A 26,155-nucleotide genomic window follows, 5' to 3' on the forward strand; every position below is an offset into this window, starting at 1 on the left:
TTGGGTAATTTGCAAACCTTGAAAACTTTGATTTCCTCAGATGTTTGACTAAATATTTGTTCCCCCTTTTTGGGAAAAATTGTTCAGAGGAGGGGGATGGGTGATATAGGTGATAGGGAGTAAGGAAGACACCGGGTGTTGTACAGAAAGTGTTGAATCACTAAATTCTACACCTGAAACTAATAGTACCCTGCATGTTAACTAACTGGAATTTAAATTAAAACTTTGAAAAAATGGCCAGAGAAATTATGAACTTTTCTTTTTTCATTTTCTTTGTATTTTTAGATTAATAAAAGCACTGGCATTGTGGAAGCATCACGGATCATGAATTTGTACCAATTTATTCAGCTTTATAAAGACATCACAAGTCAAGCATCAGGAGTATTGGCCCAGAGCTCCACCTCTGAAGATCCTGATGAAAACTCATCATCTGTAACATCTTGTCAGGCTAGTCTTTGGATGGGAAGGTACATAATGCTTAAGTACTGTTTCTCTTCTTTTCCAGTATACAAACTACTGAAATTTCAGTATACTTTTGCTAGCATTCTTTGTGATATCTTAAATCACATTGCTTTTTATCTCAATTAATACTGTATCCCACATCAGGTTTTTGATTATTCTGGGCCTCAGGGCTCTGTTAGAGTGCTAAATTAAAGAAAAATTAAAGTGGTTTACACCAGGTAGTATTTCTACCAACCCAGTTTCCATGAGTGCACTCTCCATTCTCCATGCTTGCTTTTAATGACAAAAGATATTAATATCTCTCTTATAACAGGTATTTATGTTATTAGACAATTAAAGCCCTTCAGAGAATTAGGTCCAAGAATCTGGCAAAATCATTCCAGTTTTCCTTTAAAGTATCTGACTAATTAGAGCATTAAAAATTGTAAATATTGGCTCTAGGACTTGGCAGTCCATTCAGGAATGAACAAGGAGTTGGTGCACATACTGCATGTACTGAATTAGCAGAAGGAAATGAAGTCAGCCAGGATTTTCTTTGATGGTGCTTGTTTACTCAGGCCTAATATATTATTGTTCTATCTAAACTTTCTTTTCCTTCTCTGTAATACTCTTGGCATGTGAAAGCTTCCACCTGTTGCCATTTGACAACTGTGACCATAATTTAAATTTGTAAATGCCTCATTGGAAAAAGTCTTACGTGGGTCCAGACATGTTGACATCCTGTCTTATTGTCATACTGAGTGGACAGCAAAAATCTGTATTGATAGTGTCTTTTACCTTAAAATTAAGAATATGCTTAGTAAGAATTTCTCTTTTATCACTTGATTTACAGTCGCATTTTCTGGTCCATTCTTAACCAACTGGTTTCCAATACTATATTGTAGTAAAATTTTATCTCCATTTATCATTTTCTGTTTCTCTTTATAAGATTATTTGGTTTTCTAGGTTTGGCTGTACAAGTGGTACTGAAATACTGAGTGAATTTTAGAACATGATAGGCAGTGTTTAGGCTTTTCTTTTCTGTATTTTGTAAACATACAGAAAGGTGTCTGATTTTCTGCTTTTCTTCCTCTCTTCAGAATGGTGGTTTTTTTGGTTGTTGTTCTGTTCTGCTTAAGTATCTTGAAAGCTGAGAATAGGATTTACCAGGATATTTAAACCCTGTGGCAGCAAATGAAATGAAAGTAATACTTTTTTTCTTGTTGTAGTCATCTCAGTGAAAGAAGTAAGGGTATTATCCCTGGAAAGTCAATGCCTGATTGGTAGGTCAGGACTACTTCTTGCCTTTGTATGATTTTTGGTTTTTAGTTATACCCTGATACTCTAGTTCATAGAAAAAGAGATTTTTCAAGTCGAAGGAGATTTTAAGAGATATTTATTTGGTTCAGTCTTATAGACATAAGAGATATTTAAGATATTTATTTGGTTCAGTCATATAGACATACATATTTTTATTAGTGGTTTACATTTATCAAGTACTTGTAGTGTATTAGGCATTTTGATGAGTCCTTTACATGTATAAACTCACTAAATCCTCACAACCCCATTGGGATACAATTACTGGCCTATTTCAGAGAAACTGAGGTTTATTTTTTATTTTGAAATCCATAGGTATATTTTATTGAATCCAACACAACCACTCTTTAACAAATGCCAATAATAGTTAAGAATCACAGAAATACCTCATACAGAAAAGTGGAGGTAAATAAAACATGATTTACTTATCTGAATTATATAAGATAAAACATCAGAGGTATCCAGGAGAAAAAAATAGCCAGATTCCCCAACATGAAGAGACGTAGCTTTCCAAAGGTTCACAGTTGCAGATGACAACATCTGTATGAGCAAGAATCACATGAGCACTCTTGGAAGCATAGCAGTCACTTTCACCTAATCACTACATATGCCAAGGACCTCTTCATCTTGGCCTGGAGCACCCATTACTCTCAAAGATCTGCAATTCACAGTATAAACATGGACTATACAATGTATAGTCAAGCTCTTGTATACCATGCTCGCATTTTCCAGGTTGATTCAAAATTGGTCTAATAACATTCTAGAACCCAATGCTGCAGAAGTAGAAAAGATAGCCTGCCAGACATTGCTGGGAAATGATAATGGGCTCTATTCATTCTATAGGTCCAAATATTGCTTTGTTGCTATTATTACTGTCTTTTTAGTTTTCAATATCTAAAATAAGATAATAAACAAAAATCCAAATTTTCTGTTTCTTTTAAAAATTCAGAATTCAACAGTGGACAGAGCTTCCCCATTGGCTACAAAGTAGCAACTGTACTCTGAAAAGATGCATTCTCCCATTTATCCTACTTCCCACTATGTATTATTACATTTCCATGGACAGCTGCATTCACCTCCATTATTTATTCAGCTGCTATAATTCTCTTCCTTTTGAAATCTTATATAAATTTTTTGTATATTTTTTATTGGAGTTTAATTTGCGAACATATAGCATAACACCCAGCGCTCATCCCGCCAAGTGCCCCCCTCAGTGCCCATCACCTAGTCACCCCATCCCCCTGCCCCCCTCCCCTTCCACTACCCCTTGTTCGTTTCTCAGAGTTAGGAGTTTCTCATGTTCTGTCACCCTCTCTGATATTTCCCACTCATTTTCTCTCCTTTCCCCTCTAATCCCTTTCACTATTTTTTATATTCTCCGAATGAATAAGACCATATAACGTTTGTCCTTCTCCGATTGACTTACTTCACTCAGCATAATACCCTCCAGTTCTATCCACGTTGAAGCAAATGGTGGGTATTTGTCATTTCTAATGGCTGAGTAATATTCCATTGTATACATAGACCACATCTTCTTTATCCATTCATCTTTTGATGGACACCGAGGCTCCTTCCACAGTTTGGCTATTGTGGACATTGCTGCTAGAAACATCAGGGTGCAGGTGTTCCAGCGTCTCACTGCATCTGTATCTTTGGGGTAAATCCCCAGCAGTGCAATTGCTGGGTTGTAGGGCAGGTCTATTTTTAACTCTTTGAGGAACCTCCACACAGTTTTCAAGAGTGGCTGTACCAGTTCACATTCCCACCAACAGTGCAAGAGGATTCCCCTTTCTCTGCATCCTCTCCAACATTTGTTGTTTCCTGTCTTGTTAATTTTCCCCATTCTCACTGGTGTGAGGTGGCATCTCATTGTGGTTTTGATTTGTATTTCCCTGGTGGCAAGTGATGCAGATCATTTTCTCATGTGCTTTTTGGCCATGTGTATGTCTTCTTGGTGAAATTTCTGTTTATGTCTTTTGCCCATTTCATGATTGGATTGTTTTTGTTTCTTTGGTGTTGAGTTTATTAATAAGTTCTTTATAGATCTTGGAAACTAGCCCTTTATCTGATAGGTCATTTGCAAATATCTTCTCCCATTCTGTAGGTTGTCTTTTAGTTTTGTAGACTGTTTCTTTTGCTAAGCAGAAGATTTTTATCTTAAATCCCAGTAGTTCATTTTTGCTTTTGTTTCCCTTCCCTTCATGGATTTATCTTGCAAGAAGTTGCTGTGACCAAGTTCAAAAAGGGTGTTGCCTGTGTTCTCCTCTAGGATTTTGATGGATTCTTGTCTCACATTTAGATCTTTCATCCATTTTGAGTTTATCTTTGTGTATGGTGGAAGAGAATGGTCTAGTTTCATTCTTCTGCATGTGGATGTCCAATTTTCCCAGCACCATTTATTGAAGAGACTGTCCTTTTTTCCAAAGGATAGTCTTTCCTGCTTTGTCGAATATTAGTTGACCATAGAGTTGAGGGCCCATTTCTCGGTTCTCTATTCTGTTCCATTGATCTATGTGTCTGTTTTTGTGCCAGTACCACACTGTCTTGATGATCACAGCTTTGTAGTACAACTTGAAATCCGGCATTGTGATGCCCCCAGCTCTGGTTTACTTTTTCAATATTCCCCTGGATATTCAGGGTCTTTTCTGATTCCACACATATCTTAAGATGATTTGTTCCAGCTCTCTGAAGAAAGTCCATGGTATTTTGATAGGGATTGCATTAAATGTGTAAATCGCCCTGGATAACATTGACATTTTCACAACATTAATTCTTCCAGTCCATGAGCATGGAATATTTTTCCATCTCTTTGAGTCTTCCTCAATTTCTTTCAGAAGTGTTCTGTAGTTTTTAGCGTACAGATCCTTTACCTCTTTGGTTAGGTTTATTCCTAGGTATCTTATGCTTTGGGGTGCAATTGTAAATGGATTGATTTCTTGATTTCTCTTTCTTCAGTCTCATTGTTAGTATATAGAAATGCCACTGATTTCTGGGCATTGATTTTGTATCCTGCCACACTGCCGAATTGCTGTAGAAACTGAGGTTTCGACAAATAAATGACATGGCTAGAAATTGGCCTAGCTGAGATTCACATTCAAACCAGGCTGGCAATACAACCATGCCCTAACTTCTGCATTATTACTCTTTTATGTGTGCTAAGCACTGTATGACAATGCTTCTTAAACTTTGTATTCAGAGGAAGAGCTTGAGAGTCCATCAAGTTCCCACATGGTGTCACTGCTGCTAATCTACCAATAACCCTTTGAGTAGTAAGACTCTTGCCACATTTAGCCAAGTGGTAGTCCGTCTTGTACACCTGGAGGTATGTGGGACTCACTGCCTCAGAGATGCAAGCCTTTTCATACACAGATGGCTCTAATCACTATGAAAATTTTCCTTTTGCATTATATTCCTCACAGCAGCCCAAATCTGACTCTTGAGGCAGCATAGCCACAGACTCTAGAACCAAATTGCCTGTATTCAAATCCTGGCTCTACTCCTAACTGTGTGCCTTTGGACAAGTTATTAAACTCTTTTTCTGCTGTTCCCTCTTTTTTTTTTTTGAGGATGATGACAATAGTATCTGTTTCATAGGATTTTTGAGAGTTAAGTGAGTCAATATATGTAAAATGCTTACAACAGTGCCTGGCATGTAATAATGTCTGTAAGAGCTCACTTTCATTATTTTTAAATTATTACTGTATTCGACTCATTTCAGTGGCAGTAGCCTCTGAAATCCCACCAAACAAATCTGTTCTTTCTTCTAGTCCTTCTAATATTTGTAAACATTATAAAATTATCACTGATCCTCTGTTCTGCAGGTTGAGCATCTCCAGTTCCTTTAGCTTTTGTTACATGAGTCTCTTTTATATCTGGGAGGCTTTCCTGGAAAATCCTTTATGTCACTATCTCTTTCAGTGTAGGAGGCATAGAACTGAATACTCCATTCTACAAGTGGTCTAACAAGGACAAATAGAGCAAGACCTTTTCTCCTTCCTTCTTCTGGCTACTGTACTACTAGCACAAAATCAAGTAAACATAGTACAGTTTCTACTGGCTGCTTCTGTGTTTCCTGTTCTTTCTTTTACTTCTGTCCAAAGTGATGCTCTTCTTCATAGCCCTCTGCTCCTCACTTTTAAATTCTAACCTTCAGAAGTCTGTCCCTCTTTATGGGTTCAGTTATAGTCTCTTCTACTGACACCTTCCTTAGGTGTAAATTGTAAGCTCCTCAAAAGCAGAGACTCCAGTTTATCTGGGTCTGGTACAGAATGTAGCACCTAAGAGATGCTTAAACATTGAACTGAGTATATCTAGAAAATGAGATGCATGTATATCTAGGTTTTCTCAGTTTCCCCACTTTGATTCAGTGGCTATATTCTTTTGTCATCAGTTTAATCTCTTAAAACATCCTGATTTGTCTTTTGCAATGGCCCTTTACCAGGCCCTAATTTTCTCCCAGGTGAATTGCTGCTGAAGTAAGAATCTGATTGGTTTTCCTCCCTCTAGAATGTCCCTATCTGCACTCCCAATTAATCTTCCTGAAGTATTATTTCAGTGGGGGTTCACTTTTCTTTTGATCAACTCTGATTCTAGTTTGCCTATCAGAACAAGTTTAAACATATTATTTTGACATTCAAGGATCACTTCATCTCTCCTATATTTAAGCAACATTTGCTCTCAGTTTTCTCCCTGGAGCATCATGCCACGTCTTTGTTACACACATGCATCAGAGGTTTTGGGATTTTTTTTTTTCCTACCTCCACAACTTTATTTATTCACCTAGAATGTCCTCTGGCTATCAAAGTTCTGTCACTTTTCAATCTCATCTTTCCAACAAATTTGAAATACTCATTTGTTCCTTCTTAGCACTTACTACTTGTATATTTGACATTTGCTTATATTCTTTTTGTTCAAATTGACAAATTTTAAAGTGGAATATCAATGTCTTGTATAAGCACAGCAGGGAATAAAAACATATTAGAGATACCTCCTTCCTTTAAGAAGTTTATAGTTAAGTGACTATACTTTTGAAATATTTAATTTTTTTAAGATTTTTATTTATTATTTATGAGAGAACAAGCAAGGGGAGCAGCAGAGGGCGAGAGGGAAGCAGACACCCTGATGAGCAGGGAGCTTGATGCAAGGCTGAATCCCAGGACCCTGGGATCATAACCTGAGCTGAAGGCAGACGCTTGACCGACTGAGCCACCTAGGCACACCAAAACATTTAAATCTTGCATAATTATGAAAGTAACACATGCTTGATGAAGAAAACCTGAAAATTGTAGAAGAGCATGAAGGATAAAAGCAAATTAACATCATTGTAAGAAACATTTACTGAGAACCTAAGACAAACTGCTTATATTCAAAGAACTTAGAGTTTGTAGATAGACCAACCAATTAACAGCCAATTAAAATTCAATATTTAAGTCCTTTAATTGAGGCAAATGTTGGTTTTTAGAGCACAGAGAAGATATTTTGAGCTGAGTTACTGAGGTTACAGTTTACCAAACTCACAAGGATATTCCAGGAAGGGAAACAAGGCACTCGACTCACTCAGGGGCACCCTACACTGGGGCTGAAGTAGAAGGCTCAACATCCTTTTCTTCCAAAAGGGTTCCTTAAGGACAGAGACTTCCTACCTTTTGTATTTACTGTAGCACCTGATTATTAAGACTAAGTTATTCTTTCATTTATATGCCCATTATCAGCATCAGCATGGTAAGATCCAAGGGCAAGGTCCATATTTTACAGAGTTTTGTATCCTGCATGACAAGTAAATCTATCAGTTGAATCTATTTATATAAATGTGATATGATTAAAATGGGCTGTTACTTTCAGAAAGAGAAAGTATTTCCAATTTTTGTTTATATATTCTTTTTAATCTTCACAGTATTATCCAGTTTTTCTTTATGAAATTTGTACCTCTTCATACTTCTTCCCTAAATATATGTGTTATCCCAAAAAATTGTTAATTTAGTCTGATTTTGCATGAGTCATGTTTTGCTTTATATTGAAGGTACATAGATGTTTGATAATGCTTTCTAAGGCAATGGAGACAAAGTTTAAAGCATGATAACAACAGAGAATATTATTGCTCCAGCTCAGTTTTCACATTGCAGGGTGAAGCAGCTGACTGATGAGGAGGAGTGTTGTATCTGTATGGATGGTCGAGCTGACCTCATCCTGCCTTGTGCTCACAGCTTTTGTCAGAAATGCATTGATAAATGGTAAGTTATCTGCTACCCTCATGGGATAGGCAAAGGTCAAATGGGAAAGTGTACATGAATAAACTTCAAAAAAGACAAAAATATTGTGGTTAAGTATAAGAGATTTTGTTCTTTAGTACTTTGTTTTTTTTTTTTTTTTCCTCTTTTTTTTTTTTCTTTTTTTCTTTTTTTCCTTTTTTTTTTCTCTTTAGTACTTTGAAATGTATGACATGCTTCCTCCTCCAGTTAAAAATATTTTTGTATTTAAAGTTTATAAAATGTGGCAATGTGTCTTAGTTTTTAACAGTTTACTTTTGATATAAGATTTGTGTGTGACTTGTCTAGAATCACAAGCTTCCCTTTTTCTTCATTTTCCTCATTTCTATATTTTTTCCTCTGTATGTGATGAAAAGGAATAACATGAATCCTTGAATACTGATTACTGGACCTGGAGGGAACTTTAGAGATCAGCTAGTCAAGTTCATTATTTTACAAAATAAGAGTGAAGCCTTTAGGTGGCTTTATAATTGACATACAATAAACTACATATATTTAAAGTATAATTTGATATGATTTAACACATGTATACACCCATAAAAAAATCACAGTCCAGATAATGAACAAATTGATCACCCCAAAAGTTACTTTGTGCCCCACTGTAAAGTCTCCTTCCCAACCCTTCCTTCCAATCTCTAGACAACTAACCTGCTTTCGATCACTATAAAGTAATTTGGATTTTCTAGAATTTTTATAAATGAAATCATATAGCATGTGCTCTTTTTTCATTCAGCATAATTATTTTATCCATATTGTAGCATGTTATCAGTAATCCCTTTTTTAAAGATTTTATTTATTTATTTTTAGAGAGAATGAGCTTGAGCAGGGGGTAGGGGCAGAGGGAGGAGTAGAGAGAGAATCCCAATCCCACGAACCTGAGATCACGACCCCAGCCAAAATCAAAAGTTGGATGTTCGACCAACTAAGCCATGCAGGCACCCCACAGTAGTTCCAGGTTTTTTGTTGCTGAGTAGCATTCATTGTATATCATAGTTTATCTATTCACCTGTAATGGATATTGTGTTGTTTCCAATTTTGGCCATTATAAATGAAGCTACCATATACTTTTGTGGACAGGTCTTTCTATGAACATATATTTTGGTTTTTTCTTGGTTAAATACCTAGAAGAAGAATGTCTAGATCATATGGTGGATATATGTTTAACTTTTTAAGAAACTGCCAGCTGTTTTCCAAAGTGCTTGTGCCATTTTGCACTCCCATCAGCAACGTATGAGAGTTCTAGTTGTTCTACAACTTTGCCAATACTTAGTAGGGTCAGGCTTTTTTTTTTTTTTTTTAATTTTAATTCCAGTGTAGTTAATATCAGTGTTAGCTTTGGATGTGCAATATATAGATTTAATAGTTTCACATACTACTCAGTGTTCATCGAGATAAGTGTACTCCTAGTCCCCTTCACCTCTTTCACCCATCACCCTACCCACCTCTTCTCTGGTAAGTATGGTCAGTCCTTTTAATATTAGCCATTCTAATAGATGTGTAGTAGTATTCATTCTTATTGTAGTTTTAGTTTGTATTTCCCTACTGACTGATGATGATGAGCATCTTTTCATATGCCAAATCTGTATGTCTTCTTTGGTGAAGTGGCCATTCACATCTTATTTCCTTATTGGGTTGTTTTCATATTAAGTTTTAGAATTCTTTCTATCGCTTCTTGGCCTTTTGGCTAAGATCAGGTGAAGTTTTAGAATTCTTTCTATATTATGAATACATGTCCTTTATCAGATATATGACTGACAAATATGTTTTCTCACTTTGTGATTTGTCTTTTCGTTCTCTTAGGAATCTCTTTGAAAGAGTAGGAGTTTTTAATTTTGATGAGGTCCAATTTATCAGTCTGATTTATGATTTATGCATAGTGATTTTAGTGTCATATCTAAGAAATCTGTCTAACCCAGGGTCACAAGGATTTTCTTCTATTCTTTGGGAAGTTTTATAGTTTTAGGTTTTACATTTAGGTCTGTGATCCATTTTGAGTTAATTTTTTATAGATGGTGTGAGGTATTAATCAAAATTCTTTTTTTGCCAATGGCTATCCAGTTGCTCCAGCACGTTTTGTTGAAAAGACCATCTTTTCTTCACTAAATTGCCCCTTAACCTTTACTGGAAATCAGTTGCTGAAATATATGTGGGTCTGTTTCTGGACTCTTATTTTGTTCCATTGATCTATTTATGTCATACCAATACCATGCTACCTTGCCTAATGTAGCTTTCTGAATCTGAGTCTTAAAATTAGGAAGTGTAGGCTCTCCAACTTTGTTCTTTATCAAAGTTGTTTTGGTTATTCTAATTCTTTGCATTTCAAAATGAGTTTTAGAGTCAGTCTGTCAGTTTCTACCAAAAAAAGCTGTAAGGAATTTGGTTGGAATTGCATTAAATAAATAGATTGAGGGATCCCTGGGTGGCGCAGCGGTTTGGCGCCTGCCTTTGGCCCAGGGCGAGATCCTGGAGACCCGGGATCGAATCCCACGTCGGGCTCCCGGTGCATGGAGCCTGCTTCTCCCCCGGCCTATGTCTCTGCCTCTCTCTCTCTCTCTATGACTATCATAAATAAATAAAAATTGAAAAAAAATATTAAAAAAATAAATAAATAAAATAAATAGATTGATTTGAAGAGAGTTTTCTTAAGAATATTCGGTTTTCCAGTCTATAAACACAGAATATTTCTTCATTTATTTAGGTTTTCTCGCATTTCTCTCATCAATTTTTGTAGTTTTCAGTATGGCATATCTTTGACAGATTTATCCCTAATTATTTTGAATTTTATACAATTTAAATAGTATATTTCAATTTCTGATCAGTGGTTGCTAGTATCTAGAAATACAATAGATTTTTATGTATCAATCTTACATTCTGCAAACTTATTAAACCCATTTACTAGATCTGATAGCTTTTTTGTAGATTCCATAGGACTTTCTTGAATATCTGAACATCCTTTTTTGAAAATATTTTTTCTGGATATAGAATTCTAGATTGATACTATTTTTTCTCTCAGTACTTTAATGATGTTGCTCCACCCTCATTTTTCTTACCTTATTTCCCATGAGAAATATGCTATCAACACTTATCTTTTTGGCCCTGTAGGTAATGTGTTGTTGTTGTTTTTTTTTTAATTTAAGATTTATTTGTTTGAGAGAAAAATCATGGGGCAGATGGAGAGGGAGAGAAACAAGCAGACTCCCCACTGAGTGCAGAGCCCATGTAGGACTCAATCCCAGGACCCCAAGATCGTGACCTGAGCTGAAACCAAGAGTCAGAGGCTTAACGAACTGAGCCACCAGGGAATCCCTGGTAGTGTTACCATTTTTCTTTCTGGCTGCTTTTAAGGATTTTTTCTTTATCATTAATTTTGAGCAGTTTGATTATGATATGCCTTCCAATAATCTTCATGTTCCTTATGCATAGGGTTCATTGAGCTTCTTGGATTTGTAGGTTTATTGTATCATCAATTTTGAACATTTTTCAGCCATTATTTTCTTAAGTATTTTTTTCTGTACTCTCCCTTCTTCTGGGACTCAAATTACACATATATTAGATCACTTCAAGCTGTCCCATGGTTCATTGCTGTTATTTTCCTTTTTGAAATAATTTCCTCTGTGTTTCATTTTGGATAGTTAAAATTACTCTCTTTTCAAATTCACCAGTCTTTCTTTCTGCAGTGTCTAACTTATCATTAGTCCAATCCAGTGTATTTTTTGCTTCAGATATTACAGTTTTCACATCAAGAAGTTTGAGTTTTTAAAATGTCTTCCATGCCTCTATTTCATGTTTGTTCTGTCTTCTAGTGTTTTTAGCACATAGACTACAGATATGATAACTGTTAATCTTCTTGCCTGCTAGTTCTAACATCTGTGTTCACTTGGTTTTGATTGGTTTTGATTTTTTTCCTCTTCATTTGGGGTTGTATTTTTGTGTTTCTTTTTATGCCTGGTAGTTCTTGACTGAGTGCCAGACATTGTGATTTTTACCTTTTTGGGTACTGGATATTTTTGTATTGCTATAAATATCTGTGAGCTTTGTTCTGGAATATAGTTACTTGGAAACAGTTTGATCCTTTTGGGTCTTGCTTTTATGATTTGTTAGGCAGGACCAGAGCAGTGTTTAGTTGAGAGCTAATTATGCCCCCCTAATGAGGCAGGACCCTTCAGAGTACTCTGCTCAGTGCGGGAGTTAGGAAGCTTTCCAGTCTGTCTGGTGAGCAGGCAATACTCCAATCCCTGTATGAGTTTTGGGTACTGTTCCTTCAAATCCTTTTGGGTGATTCCTGAGCCTCAGGTAGCTTCCTCACATGCACATATTGATCATGACTGCCGAATATACTCTAGGGGGACCTTCAGTAGATTCCAGAATTCTCCCTTTATGCAGCTTTTTGCACTTAAGTACTTCAGTACTCTGCCCTGTGAACTCTAGCTGCCTTGGCCTCCTGAGAGTCTCAGCTGTGTCTCTTCAACTCAGAGAGTTTGCCAGGCTCCATCTGGACTTCTGTTTACTCTGCAGCCTAAAAACTCTCAAGGCAATAAGCTGGCAGTTATAGGGCTCACCTTCTTTGCATCCCATCCTCAGGGATGATTGCCTTGTGTTGTCTGATGATGTGTTGAAAGCCTTGTTTCATGTATTTTTCCAGTGTTCTAATTAAGTCGGAAGATAAATCTGGTCTCTATTGGCCAGAAGCAGAAGTTGACTCTTAGAATCGTGACTTTTGTGCACAGAAGAGAACATGTAATTATCTTAATAAAATATCTCTGAGGAACCAGAAATGAATCTGAATAATATATGCCAGCTCTAGCTTTCACATTTAGTTTTTGGAACAGATTTCTAAATTTTTGTACAAAAGCCAAAGAACAATTGATATAATTTAATTACTTTGGTCTCACTTTTCACTGAGAAATGAAGAGAAAAACATTCTCCCTGCATCACATGTTTCTGGCTCAAATGTGGTATTTTTGAAATTTCCAAAATAATATTTGTCAAGACAAAAAAAAATCCCTTCGGAAAACATAATCTCATTCAAGTGTTCATATATAAGTTCTTTCTCTATCAGAAAAGTTATTCTGCATGTAAGGTTCATCTTCTGTTCTAAACCTTGAATGCTTCCATTCCCTTGTTTTTAGCTGCAGAAGATAGGGAAAAACTCAAATGTCCTCTGCCGGAGACTAATTAAATGAATTCTGCCCTGTCCATACAGTGTTCTGTTTAAAAAGAACAGACAGCTCTAGCATGTACTGCTACATAAGGGCCTATAAGATATACTGACAAGTAAAAATAAATAAATAAAAACAGTAATGTATATATACACACAACCTTAATCATGCTTAGCCTATCTCTAGAAGAATATGTAAGAAACTAGTAAAAGTAGTTGCCCCTGGGGATAAGAATTAAAGATTAGGGTGGAAAGAGATTTATTTTTCACTGTATACTTTTATTGCTATTTACTTTTTTTAAAGCCATGTACATGTATTACTTTTCAAGCACACCTATTTTTTAAAAAGAAGAAAAAGAAAACAAACTGTTCTTTATTTGACTCTCTGATAGGAGTGATCGACACAGGAATTGCCCTATTTGTCGCCTACAGATGACTGGAGCAAATGAGTCTTGGGTGGTATCAGATGCACCCACCGAAGATGATATGGCTAACTATATTCTTAACATGGCCGATGAGGCAGGCCAGCCCCACAGGCCATGACCTTGGGGTGAAGGTCTTCTGTTGCTATTATGAGCTACAAACACTTTGGTCATGGGAGAAGAATGCAGGGATATTGTGGCACAGACACAGAGAAATCAATTTTCCCTACCCTCTTATTTTCGCTATTCTGACAATTTGTTCCATTTCTTTTGATAAACTTTCCATGTCTTCCATTTATAGTAAACTAAAATTTGCTACTGTTTTAGACCATATTTTTCTATTATTTATCTGTTCTAATATATATTAGAACTAATTGCTCTTGAATCCTTTGCTGAGGTAACAGCAACATTTCCAGAGGCTTCTGAAACACTATTTTTCAGGGCAGGAGTATTCTGGAATCTATTTAGTTAGGTTTAAAATAAACCTTGAATGTTAAAAAGTTGTAGCCATCTGAGAGAAAATTTGAAGTGACTGAAAATGTAGAATATATCAAAGTGCATGTTACTACTTAGTCTTTCTGCTGGAATCTAAGGAGTGTGTATGCCCCCTTGTGGTTAATTATTGCTCCTTTAATAATTTTTACTTGAAATGATCCACAATTATTTCATAACTTTAACAGTGTGTTTTGGAACTACATGTTTTTTACTTAAAAGCTTCCCCCCCCCCCCATGCTAATTTGGGTGAGAATTATAAAGCTGGGTGTGACTTTGCCTTGTAAATGGATTTCTGCTGGGGAATCTTCTTGGCTGTTCGGGAAATGGCTTTCCCACAGCTGGGAAAGTGTTCTAAATAGCTTTTGAAAAAAAAAAATAGCTTTTGATAATGCTCATGCATCTTGGAGTTTCAGAAGGAAATTTTTCTTCATCACAAATCCTGAATTTTGTATTTCCAAATTATGATAAATCATTCAGTATTGGTTCGTGGTGCTTTTATTTTCTTAACTTGAAGGCATCTTTCTGATGTTTCAAAGTCTTCAAATTTCTTACATTATTAAGAGAGAAGAAAATAAGGTATAGCCTTTTAAACACCTACAATAAACACCTCTGAAAATTAGGAGATAATTTGGCTTTCTACTATTTCACTGTACTTCCTTTGAAATACTCTGAGAAAGTGTAGTCATGATGGAATTATGATTTTCAGTGACACTTCATTTTTTTTAAATCTTGCTTATAAAGTAAAATTTTTGTTTTATGTTAAACATTAACATTTTAGCATATAATAAAACTAAAACCTGATGTCTCCTTTAAAAAGGTATGTTAACATTCCATGTAACTTTTCTGACTTATTAATGGTAAGTTGCAGATATTACTATTTTCCAAAATACCAAAGTACACCTTTAAGTTGCTGCTTATTGATGGAATTTTTGGATACTAGGATTTTAATAGGCATGCAAATTAAATAATTCATTTCTATAAAAAAATGTCTGACCAAAGGTAGCTTGATTTGACCCAAAAAATACTGATAATTAATAGGCTGACATTCATGATGGAGAGAGCTCAGTACCAAATAGCTAAACACTCACTATGGATGTTTATACAGGCAAGGTATCAGGGAATCTGTCGTATCAACCTGGCAATACATTTGATGGTTTGTGTGACCTTGAAAAAGTCCCTTCTGCTAGTTTGTTGGTTCCTTCTTTAGAAACTGAGATTTTTCTGTGGTTTTCATATTTTATTTCAGCAGTAGAACCTTTTTTTTTTTTTTTTTCAGGTAAAATCTTACTCAGAACCCCTACACATACATGCTACCTACCCTGTCCCACACACGCATACCATCCCTCTATATGAAAGTCATATTTTATTTTATTAATATAAATGTCCTTATGGAAACTTTATATGCCATAATATATTTTATAAAGTCAACCGAGAAAAACATGTATAATACATTGGTAATATCCAGGATATTTGGATTTGGTGAGTAATACAGCTACATGATGGCAGTTGTTTTTTAAGTTAATTTTTTTTCAAAAAACATTTTTTTAATTAAATTCAAGTCAGATTTGCAGAACCTTGAATCTCCTCCATCTGTCTTAGTATTCCATGAAACATATTTTGAAAACCTTGGGATAGATGATGTCAGACTTTTCCAGCTCTAAGATTCCAAACTGTCCTTTTGGATTAAGCTTGCTGAGTTTAACTCAGATTGCCTAATTGAAGACTGTTTCTGAAAATGAACAAAGTTGCCATACAGGGTTTTGGATCTTTCCAGGTATAGCCGATGATCTTATCCCTCAAAATCCTTCACCTTTCAAGGAATTATTTGACAGTAAACCCAGCGACTTGATGTTGCCCAAACCTTTTTACTTTCCAATATGAGCTCCAGGTCACTAACTGATCTACTGTGAAATAGAAAGTGTTTTTATTAGTCTTATTAAATAAATGAGCACAGTTTTTTTGCCCACTCCATTATACTGGGTGGTAATTCTTTAGATGTGAATGTTAGGTAGGTTCTACTATTATAACTAATCATAAAAGTTGTAAATTTGCTTAACGGATGAAATGTACACTTTTTGAATACTGTATAGCTTTGTCTTTTTCAAATATGAAGTACTTAAATGCACTAAGATAGGAAATATGATGTGTGCCTTGTAGGATCTGTGAAATGTTTTCATGAAGTCTAAGGAATTTGTTTTATAAGTTATAAAGTTAACTCTGTAACAAGAAGTTTACTCATATTGTAATGCTATAGAACTTTAATTTGAGAAAATGTACTTGACTAGGTACTGAATTTAGAAGTTGAGAATAATAGTATCTGCTTTATTCTTAGGGCAAACTGGTATATTGTGCAATAATCTTTAGCAAGTAAATTTTAGATTATTGAAGAGACTTTTTTCTTACCTAGTTTCACATTCTTATATACTAAATGTTTATATTCCTTAGAGGACTATTTTGTATTGTGCTCTGGGGAGTTGTGATGTTTGTGTGCTATGTTTTAAAGTTCATCTCAAATTGGATTCAATTTCCTTATACCTAATATATATCTGAGTTATAAGGCTGCTTGAAAATACCTTTTGGTTCTGTGATTTTTAACACTGGAAAGTTGGGATTCATTAAAAGGCAGTCTCCAGAATTTGTGTTTTTAACTGTTTTTTCTTTCTTTCTTCATTTTCTTCATTAAGTCAAACTTACTTTGTCTATCCAGGAATAAGAAAACTAGTTGGAGATTAGGGAAATCAGCTAATCACCCACATTATGATGGGCAACATAATGACAATATGATACAAATAGTAAATAGTTGACAACATACTTTAATTTGTTCTCATGTCTTTTTACCCTGTTGGACAGTAAAAAGTAATAGATAAAATACTCCACCCTATGGTAGTTTTGATGTTTACCTTGCAAAATCATTTCCAGAATTAAGGAATATAATTAGAGAAGCCAGTTAGAATCTTAGTGCTGGGAAGAGGAAAGCCATAAGAAAGAACAGTAGTTTATCATTTAATTTGCTGATGTACATCATCTGGAAGAAGTACACATTTTAGTATCAAGAGACATAAAAGCTTCCTCAGAGATATAGTTTGATAATCTTGCAGCTGTTTATAGCCTTACTCTCTGACATCCTTGATCTTTCTGATAAAATACTTAAAGGAAAGGTTGAAGATTTTTAAATTTCCAAGAAACTGTTTTTCTGATTAATGTTCCCTCATTGCGGTTAGTTATATTTGTTCTTTATAACAGTCATAGTTCTGGTATCGAGTACTTAGTTGTATTACCAACATATCCCCTTCAGTTCGGTCTACAAGCCCCAAAAGAGGTGAGTATTGTTTCACCAATGCAGCACTCAGAAACAAGCAAAGAGAAAGCCAGAGGGTTGTGCTTTCAACTCTGCTTTATTCCAAGATAAGAAGAAATAAAGGCCCAGAACAGGCCTTGGTACATACCCTCCCAGGGGCTGTGATTTGTTTTCATGTGGCAAAGAGCAATGTCGTTAATCATTTCAACAGCAGAGTTTGAAGTAATATATACATGAACTTGAGCCTTTTAGAGTAAGGGATACATGCCTGAAAATGTGTTCTTTTAGAAACATGAGCTAGTGTACACTTGCCTTTGATTCCAACTGTGAACAAAAGAAAGTGGAGATTTATCACCACCACCCCCAAAAGCCAGTCAGGTACAAAGATGTGATTAAAGTGCAAAGCACTATTCAAAAAGGTGTCTGAAAAGATTGCAGGACACGTAAAATCAAACAAGTTTTGGCTAAATAGACTCAAGTAATATCCAGCTAAAAGGAACACGTGTGGCTTTGCTCAGGAACTGTTAACAGGGCAGAAGTTAGAGGAAAAAGATAGCAAAGGTTTACCTTCTGGGTCTACTGAGCTTCAGTTTAAAAGTTTTGAGTATTTCTTTGAATGTCATCCATGTCTGAGTCTTAGTAAAAGATAAATTAGTAGTTATTATTGATAGCTTTTCATGATGCCCGATCTTTTTTTTTTAATGTTTTTATTTCAATATAGTTGACACACAATGTTACATTAGTTCAGGTGTACAACGTAGTGATTCAATTTCTCTATACATTATGCTCTGTCGCCACAAGTATGGCTAGCCACGCTCTGTCACCATATGACACTATTACAGTATCATTGACTCTTCCTTATGCTGTGCCTTTTATTCCTGTGACTTATTCATTTCATAACTGGAAGCCTGTTATCTCCCCCTCCCCTTCCTATGTTATCCATCTGCCCATCCCTTTCCTCTGGCAACCAACAGTTTATTCTCTGTAGTCTGATTCTGCTTTCTGTTTGTTTATTCATTGGTTTTGTTTTGCTTTAAACAGTATTAACTTGAAATAATTTTAAATTATTGAGCCATAGTCCTAACAGACTTTATTTAATAATTAAAAATAAATACTTGGTACAGATAAAATGACAATGAAAAACTATAATAATTGCTATGTTAGGACAAATGTATACAAATGGGGGCTTTTCAAAAATAATGCCTAAGGTAAACACTGGGTTTTCAGTTAATTTCATCATTAGCTGGAAGAGCACATGTCTGCCTAATAAACAGACTACATTTACTGTCCCGTATGCTAAGTTAACCAGTGGAGGGGATAAGCATTATAAAGTCACAGGACAAGACCATCTAAATAAGCGTTTTCACAAGCAAAAATAGAGTTCTTCTAAGTATATAATAATTCAGAAGGGCTTCTCATAATCTGCACTTGCCCACAGAGATAGAAAGGTCCTTGAGCAGCTTGTTGAATACTTGGAGCACATCTCCTTAAAAAGTTGCCAAAAGAGAAATTCATTCGGTTATTCAATGTACATTTATTGAGCACCTACTATGTATCAGGCACTAGTAACACAGATGAAGAGTACATTGGTAAAGCTTAAATTCAGATTGGTCTTCAAAAATGCTTTCTGATGAATCACTAAATTCTACCTCTGAAACTAATAATACACTATATGTTAATTAACTGATTTTAAATTTTTAAAAAATGCTTTCTACCTGGCCCCCTGGGACCACTTGTATCTTCTGAAGAAGTCTGCATGTTAGGTAAGGGAGAAATTCCTTAAAGGTGGAATTTACCTTTAAAAAAAAAAATGCAGAGGTTATAGTGATTAAAAAAAAATCTAACATCTGTGAGGCCTAATGGAATAGTGGGGGAAAGGACTGGATTAGGAGTGGGGAAACTAGTTCTGCTTCTATTATTATCTTTGTGACCTCAAGCAAATTTCACCTCTCTGGCCCTAACTCTTCATAATAAAATGGTAAGTGGGCTACAATCAGAATATTAGAACTAAAAGGAACAGAGATTATCTAATCCTATGTTTTCCAAGTTCAAGTGAAAATATGTAGAAGGCCCAGTGTAAAAGTGATGAAAGCAGAGTTGCTTGGAAGAAGGCAGCACCCAGAATCTTCCCAACCCTGGAGGAGGATTCACAGAACAACATTTGAAAACCACTCATCTAGTCCAAACTCTTTTCAGATGAGATAACCAAGACACAGAATAGGAGCAATTGGTTCAGTGTGCACATTTGTTTTCCTAAATAGAAAGGAGGGCAGTGGGCTAAATAAAACTGTAAGAAATTCATAAAAAATGCAAATTGTCAATAAGGATGTTTTCTATTTTAATTCTCTCAAAGTAGTTCCTTTATGAAAGGGAGCTTTGAAATTGGTTTTGTTTAAGGCAGCCAGCCAGCCAGAGGCTGAAATGAACAACTACCAACTAGCCTGCAGGGTCGATAGCGGATTTTGGCAGAAAACCACACAGACCTCGTGTCAGTAGGCACTGGACCTCGTAAGATCCTGGCCCCAACAATGCAAGCACTAGCAGTTTCAAGGGAAATATTTGGAAAATTTGGAAGGAGTACAGACAAGTGTCCAGCTCCCAGATCCCCAAGGAGGAGTCACCATCTATTACTCAGAAATACTAAACAGAAGTGGGCATGTTAGATCTTAAAGTGAACAGTGCAACCAAAATCACTAGTTTGAAAGTTCTTTAGAGGCATCCTCTCCTTGGAGGACAGTCCTAGTTTGGTATCTTGATCACTGTTAGTCACAGCTGACTTGAAATTAAACCAGAAAGTTGAAATGCACGTCCACTGCTGGACCTATTTGGTCAGAGCTGTGATTTCTTCTGATTTCATGGCATCAGACAGGAAGCTGAGCTCATTGCATAAGGTCTCATATCGGAACGCCATCCGGATCTGAGCAACATTTGTCTTTCGAATATCATTTCCTTCAGGTCCTTCTTTATAATAATTTTGTCCCAGAAACTTTTGCTTCTCCTGTGGAACCAGAGAAGTACAAATGAAACCATATACCTTAGGTTCATTTTCTGTATCCACATGGCAGCTTTGACATTAGCCACCAAATCAGACCAGTCCCCCTGAAGTTGATCCTCCACCAGGACATCATTCCCCACAGAGTTCTTAAAAATTTCTCCTGGCCCCTGTCCTCAAGGATGTCACCCTGACACCCACATTCATTCCCTTCATTTCTGACTATGCTTTCCTTGCTCAGAAGGGAAAAATAAGACCTCCAAGAGCTGCTGGCAATGAAGAAGGCAAGATGAAGGCGTGAAGACTCTTAACTCCCACCTGAGAGTTGACACAGGTGTTTCTGGGGAGGCCCAGTCTTAGGAAGCAGGTCTACATAATTGAATCTTGAGCCTTTAACTCTTCTCTGCATCGGCATCCAATAAGAACAGCACGAATGCAGCCTCTTCCTGTACCAGTGACATCACCCAGGGGAGGTACCCAGGAGAGCCTAAGACCCTGTGTAGAGCCATGGTTCTCAAACCTGGCTCCACATCAGATCACCTAGGAAGCTGTTACAAAAAAAAAAAAAAAAAAATGCCTGATGTCTAAGTCCCTTCCCTACAATTTTTTTATTCAATCTAGGTATTCTTCACTATCCAAGAAATACTGAGTGCCTTCTCTGTGCCAGGGACTATTCTAGGCCCAAAGAACAAAACAGTCTAATGGAGCTACTGTAATGGAACTCACATTCTAGAAGGAAAGACAGGAAAACACATAACCACATATTATAATATCGATAGTAATAAATGCTATGAAGGAAAACAGATTAAAGGGACAGAGACTGATGGCAAGTATGTGGCTACTGTAGAATGGTGATCAGGGAGGGCTTCTCAGAGGAGGTCATATTTGAGGGGAGGTCTCAGAGGGTATGAGAGCAGCCTTGAAAATTCAGGGGTCTCCCCAGGTTTCTCTAGGACATGAGTTTCAGTGGAAAGATACCCTGCTTGTCTTCACTGATCTCGGCACCTGGAAAGTGCCTGGCATGCAGCAGGCGCCCACTATACATGTGTTGCAGGGACAGGAGGGACAGAGGGCAGCCAGCACCATCACACCCCATACCTGATGCGAGAGGCCGCTCTGCAGCACACTGTTCCTGGCGATTTCACACAGGTCACACGTGCTCAGCTTCCACACTTGAGCTGCAATTGCATATTCTTCCATAAGTGCTTCCTAGATCCCCCCCAAGAGCAAATGTATTAGATAGTAGGATATCCCTTTCAATCCTTCACATATTTCTAAAGCTAGAAACATCAGACAGACATTGCAGATTTAATCTTTCTTTAATGTCTGGCACCTGGATAACCGGACAACATTCCCACTGCCTCCCTCTTAAATGACGAACTCGTAAGAGCATTTCTGGCAAATTCTCAGGTTTCTGAAGAGAGATATATCAAAGAACACCTACACATGGACTTGCTGAACAGCACATGTCTGAAGCCCTGTGTCAGTCATACGGATGCCAGCCTCTGCTCTACTGCAACAGTCACCCTGGTCACGTACACGTTAAATACGTGCTCTATAGCTTTACTCTTTATTTAACACCACTTTCTTAAGATTGTCCAAAAATAAAAATTAATCTGAAAGTATAAAGAGCAGGGATGGAACATAAAATAAGAATGAGAAATGATCAAGTAGTGAGACAGTAATCCCAAAAGGACTTAGGTTTGGATTGTGCTTTCGCATTATCTCCTAGGATGTGAAATGTCTGCCGTTGATCACAAGCTCTTCCACTACCTGTTTTTGGACACGCAACTGCCTCTGTAACCTAGAGCAGCAGTTCTCAAAATAATGAACCAGGGTCCCCAAAACCTTTTAAAAGGTCATCCCTCTCCCAACTATGTATCTTTGTGAGACAAGATTTTCTTCATACACTTTGCTAAAAACAAAGCGTCACAACAGATTGAAGGCAGATGCAGATTTGAGAGTCCTACTGTCTTCTATTAAACCAGACATTAAGGAGATTTGTAGAAATGTAAAACAATGCCATTCTCAATGCCATTTTTCTGTTTGGGGAAAATACGACTATTAAATGAGTTAATATTTTTCAATTTTGCATGAGTTAAACATCACTAGATATGTAATCAACAGCTTTCTGAGACCAAAGCTTAGAGAGCCTGTCCTGGAAGACTCAGGCACTTCTCTTTTTACTAACCAATGGCTAGTCCCCAGGCATGACTTTACCTCTCCCTTCCCCTTCCCCTGCTCCACAGATCCAGAGTATTATAATAATAATAATAATAATAATAATAATAATAACAGTATTAACAAAATGTTAGCTAACATTTTGAGTACATGCTATATTCAGACACTCTATAAGACTCTGGTTCATTTTCTTAATGAATCCTCAACAATAAAGTAGAGGTAGACATAGAGACAATTTCATCCCTATTCTACGGATGAAGAAGAAGAAGATACAGAGATCAAGTAACTTAACCAACATCACAGAGATAGTAAATGCCAGAGAAAGGGGAAATAGAGAAGGCAAAAAATTAAACTGTGTCTTTAAGGGCTCAAGAACTCCAAAGACAGGACTCCTGGAAGGAACACCTTTCACTAACCAGGAACTTACCCGTTGCCTTCAGTGGGCACCAACCCCCGCCCCAAAGGCAAACTGAGCGTGTGCTCACCTTTGTGTAGTGGAATTGCATGGGGTCATCGGTGGAGAGAGAAACATGCAGTCCCTTGTGCAGGAATTCCCTCAGAGGGTTTTTGGAATATTCAAGGAACAGACTGTTGTTGCTAAGAGGAGACATGGCAATGGGGATCTGAGCCAGGTAGTAGAGATACTGCAACACCGGACTCTGTAAAAGAACCACCAAGCTCAGGTGATGGGTGCCAGAAAGAGGAGGGAGGAAGGGAGGGCAGGAACATTCATCAGTGGAAACCGGGGGTCTGGATAGTGTCTGTGCAATTCCCTAACCAAGTGTGAGTGCCCCAAAGCCAGGGCACCCAGACCTCACCTCCCCTTCCCCACCTCTACATTCACCTCATATATCACATGCCCATCTCTTCCTGGGCTGCCCTCCACCCCATCTTGGCTCCAGACAAGACCCAGCTCAGGGCAGAAAGGCAGCTGCAAGGCCCCAGGCTACCCCTAGCCTACATAATTTGCTCCCCTCCTTCAGGCACTGCCCCCACTGGGTCAGCCCAGGAGATCCCCCTTTTTGTTGTTGTGTTGCTTTGACCACAAACATTCAGGTTGAGTCTGTAAACATTCTGGCTCCTCAGAGATCGGAAGGGGCAGACCTGACTGGGCTAGAGTGGTGTTCTGATGTAACACTCACCCCCACAGGATTGTGACACACCATTAGACCTTCCCAGGATCAGGGCAGAAGAGGAGTTTGAGCAAACATCCTTTATGGAAGTGATCCAAAATATGGAGAAGACAAATGGACAGAGTTTATGGTTGCATTATTTACACAAGCAAAAAGTTGGATGGACTCTGTCCAACAATTGGAGACGAGTTGAATCAATTATAGACCATCCAAGTGATGGGCCATCCTCCCAACAGCCTTTAGAATGAGGAGCATAGATACTATGTTGCAGCACAGAAAAATGCTTATTCAGAGGTAGGAAACAGAAACAAAAACATCTGTGCTCATAATAATAAGCACATTAGAAATATGCTCTGGTAAAAAAGATGAGCATTATAAATACCAAAAAGCTAATAATGGCTATTTCTTTTAAAGTAATAGCAATAAGGGGCTTTTTTTACCACCTCTCCATCTTTGGGAAAATCCAAATTGCAATGTGTTTGAATATATTCCTTTCATAATTAAGTACAAAACCAAGATAACTACAGACAGCCCAACCCAGAAAAAGGCCCCAGCCTTTTAATGTCACTGGCCAGAGCTTCTCGAGGGCAGAAAGGAGCCCAGGTGATCCACTCCCCCCTAGGGAGCCCAGAGTAGGACCATCCTTGCAGGGTCAGCTTCCTTGAGTGGCCTGGTTACCTTCTTGAGGAGCAGCCCGTGGGAAATGTTGTCAGCAGTAAGGAAAGCAGACACCAGGTGGGTGATGGAGCCGGCCTCCCCGCAGTGAGGCCGGAAGAGGAAAGTGCTCAGGCCTCGTTCCCTGCAGAAGTAAGGCTCTTGGTCAGCAAGGACCCCTAGTTCAACCTACTTCGGCCCCACAGGCCTAGGGCCCACACCCCCAGCTCAGGACATACTCGAGGGGAGACGGTTGCCCATGGCAGAATGAACACAACTGACGTGGGGGGCACGCTGGAAACTATTCCTCCCAAATACAGAGAGCCAGGTCCAGAGATCTTCAGAACCAAGAGATATCATCCCCGAGGAAGAGACGGGGGTTACCTAGTGGTAGAAAGAGACTCTCCTCTGTCCCCATTCACTCCTCACCTACCCCTTGGAGACCAGGTGCACAGACCTTCAGTGCAGCAAAAGCCATGAGAAACCATCAAGTCCCAACTACTTGGTCATAAAAATGAACAAACCCAGAGAGTAGAGTCAGGCATTGCAAACCCCTGGGCAGGTCAGCAGCAGAGCTAGAACCCAAGCCCCTACCTCCAGAAGCTCGGCCCAGACTGCCCCTCCCCAACACCAAGCCATCCCTTTTTAATCATGGTCCATCCAAAACCTTCCTACTCACAGACTACACTGGCTTAGGCTGAGCTAGCAAGGCCCCATGGCCCAGCGGGGGCAGGAGGGAGGCAGACTTGCAAGGGGAGAATGAACAGTCGAGTGCTGGCTGCCCCGGGCACCCAACTCCCGCCATTACATGCCCCCCATGTAATTTGCATTGTTTGCATTGGTGGGAGTCCGTGCAGGTAAGACCATGGGACATGAGTTCCGTGTGGGCATGGATTTAGTCTGTGTTGTTCCCTATTATATGTCCCGTGCCTAGGACAGTGCCTGTCACATAGCAGGTACAATCATGTGTTACATGCATAAGTGCAGGTATGAGCACTGTTGGTATAGTGGAAGGAACACACCCCATTTCCGCGTCATATCAGAGATGGACAGGTACACATGTAGGTATTGGTATGTGTATGCACACGCGTGTACAGGCAGAAGGTTTTGCTGCATTGTGTGTACGAGCTTGTCTGTGGTACAGTGGCGTGCCTGCATGTGCATGTGGCTCTATGAATATGTGCCCTGTGTTGTGTGCTGGGGCATATCCCTGTGTGTGAGGTCTGAGGGCACACAGACATGTGCAGGGGCTGGGTGCACCCACCTGCGGAGGTTGTTGAGCACCATGATGTTGGCATACATGTAGTACAGGTAGTAGCTGTAGGGCGGGTTCTGTTCACTGGTCCAGATGTCTGGGCTGGGGCTCTTGTCTGAGAACATATGGTCGCTGTGCTTGGACTCATCATCCACACTGTCAAACCCTGTCACCTGGGCAGAAAGAAGGGTCCTGCATCAAGCCAAGGCAGATGAGCTGCCAAAGGCCTTGGCGTCCAGGCCTCCCGGGTTCATACCTCAGCTGGGGACCACAGAGCCTGAGGCCACATTTCTCCCAGGGATGGGGAGTGGGCACAGTGCCCCAGTCTGTCCCTCTGTGGCTTCTAAAAGTATCCAGGAGACCAGACTGGAGAGTGCCAAGCCCCGGTGTGGTAGTAGTGATGGGTAAGGGAAAACTCAGGCTGGACCAGGTGGCCAGTGAAACAGTCATACCCCCTGCCCATCTCCCTGCTGCGCCAAGGAGGCAGCCAGGGCTGTAGGGTACAGAAACAGCTGTGAGGGGAAATGGGCCTACTGGGCGGCA

The 26,155-nt window shown here is 38.3% G+C and overlaps 2 protein-coding genes across 14 annotated transcripts in view; one reads left to right on the plus strand and one right to left on the minus strand.

Annotated features, from left to right (window-relative positions):
- RNF141 (ring finger protein 141) overlaps nucleotides 1-22,206 on the plus strand; it is a 41,982-nt gene extending 19,776 nt beyond the window's left edge. The window contains exons 4-6 of one of the 2 annotated variants that reach the window (XM_077866507.1): nucleotides 286-467; nucleotides 7,881-7,988; nucleotides 21,800-22,206. In XM_077866507.1, the coding sequence (XP_077722633.1) occupies nucleotides 286-467; nucleotides 7,881-7,988; nucleotides 21,800-21,848 (339 nt within the window). In that variant the 3' untranslated portion in view covers nucleotides 21,849-22,206. Of the gene's footprint in view, nucleotides 1-285; nucleotides 468-7,880; nucleotides 7,989-13,574; nucleotides 19,672-21,799 lie in introns of those variants that run through there. The other variant, XM_077866506.1, reaches the window with a different exon arrangement.
- Nucleotides 15,299-26,155, minus strand: part of AMPD3 (adenosine monophosphate deaminase 3) — a 75,178-nt gene continuing 64,321 nt past the window's right edge. For all 12 annotated transcript variants that reach the window (XM_077866500.1, XM_077866494.1, XM_077866501.1 and 9 more), the window contains 5 exons: nucleotides 25,622-25,785; nucleotides 24,382-24,502; nucleotides 23,056-23,229; nucleotides 21,488-21,598; nucleotides 15,299-20,395 (listed from right to left, as the gene is read on the minus strand). In XM_077866500.1, the coding sequence (XP_077722626.1) occupies nucleotides 20,219-20,395; nucleotides 21,488-21,598; nucleotides 23,056-23,229; nucleotides 24,382-24,502; nucleotides 25,622-25,785 (747 nt within the window). In that variant the 3' untranslated portion in view covers nucleotides 15,299-20,218. The remainder of the gene's footprint in view (nucleotides 20,396-21,487; nucleotides 21,599-23,055; nucleotides 23,230-24,381; nucleotides 24,503-25,621; nucleotides 25,786-26,155) is intronic.

Source organism: Canis aureus, chromosome 23 (genome assembly GCF_053574225.1).
Source record: "Canis aureus isolate CA01 chromosome 23, VMU_Caureus_v.1.0, whole genome shotgun sequence".
Lineage (NCBI taxonomy): Eukaryota > Metazoa > Chordata > Mammalia > Carnivora > Canidae > Canis > Canis aureus.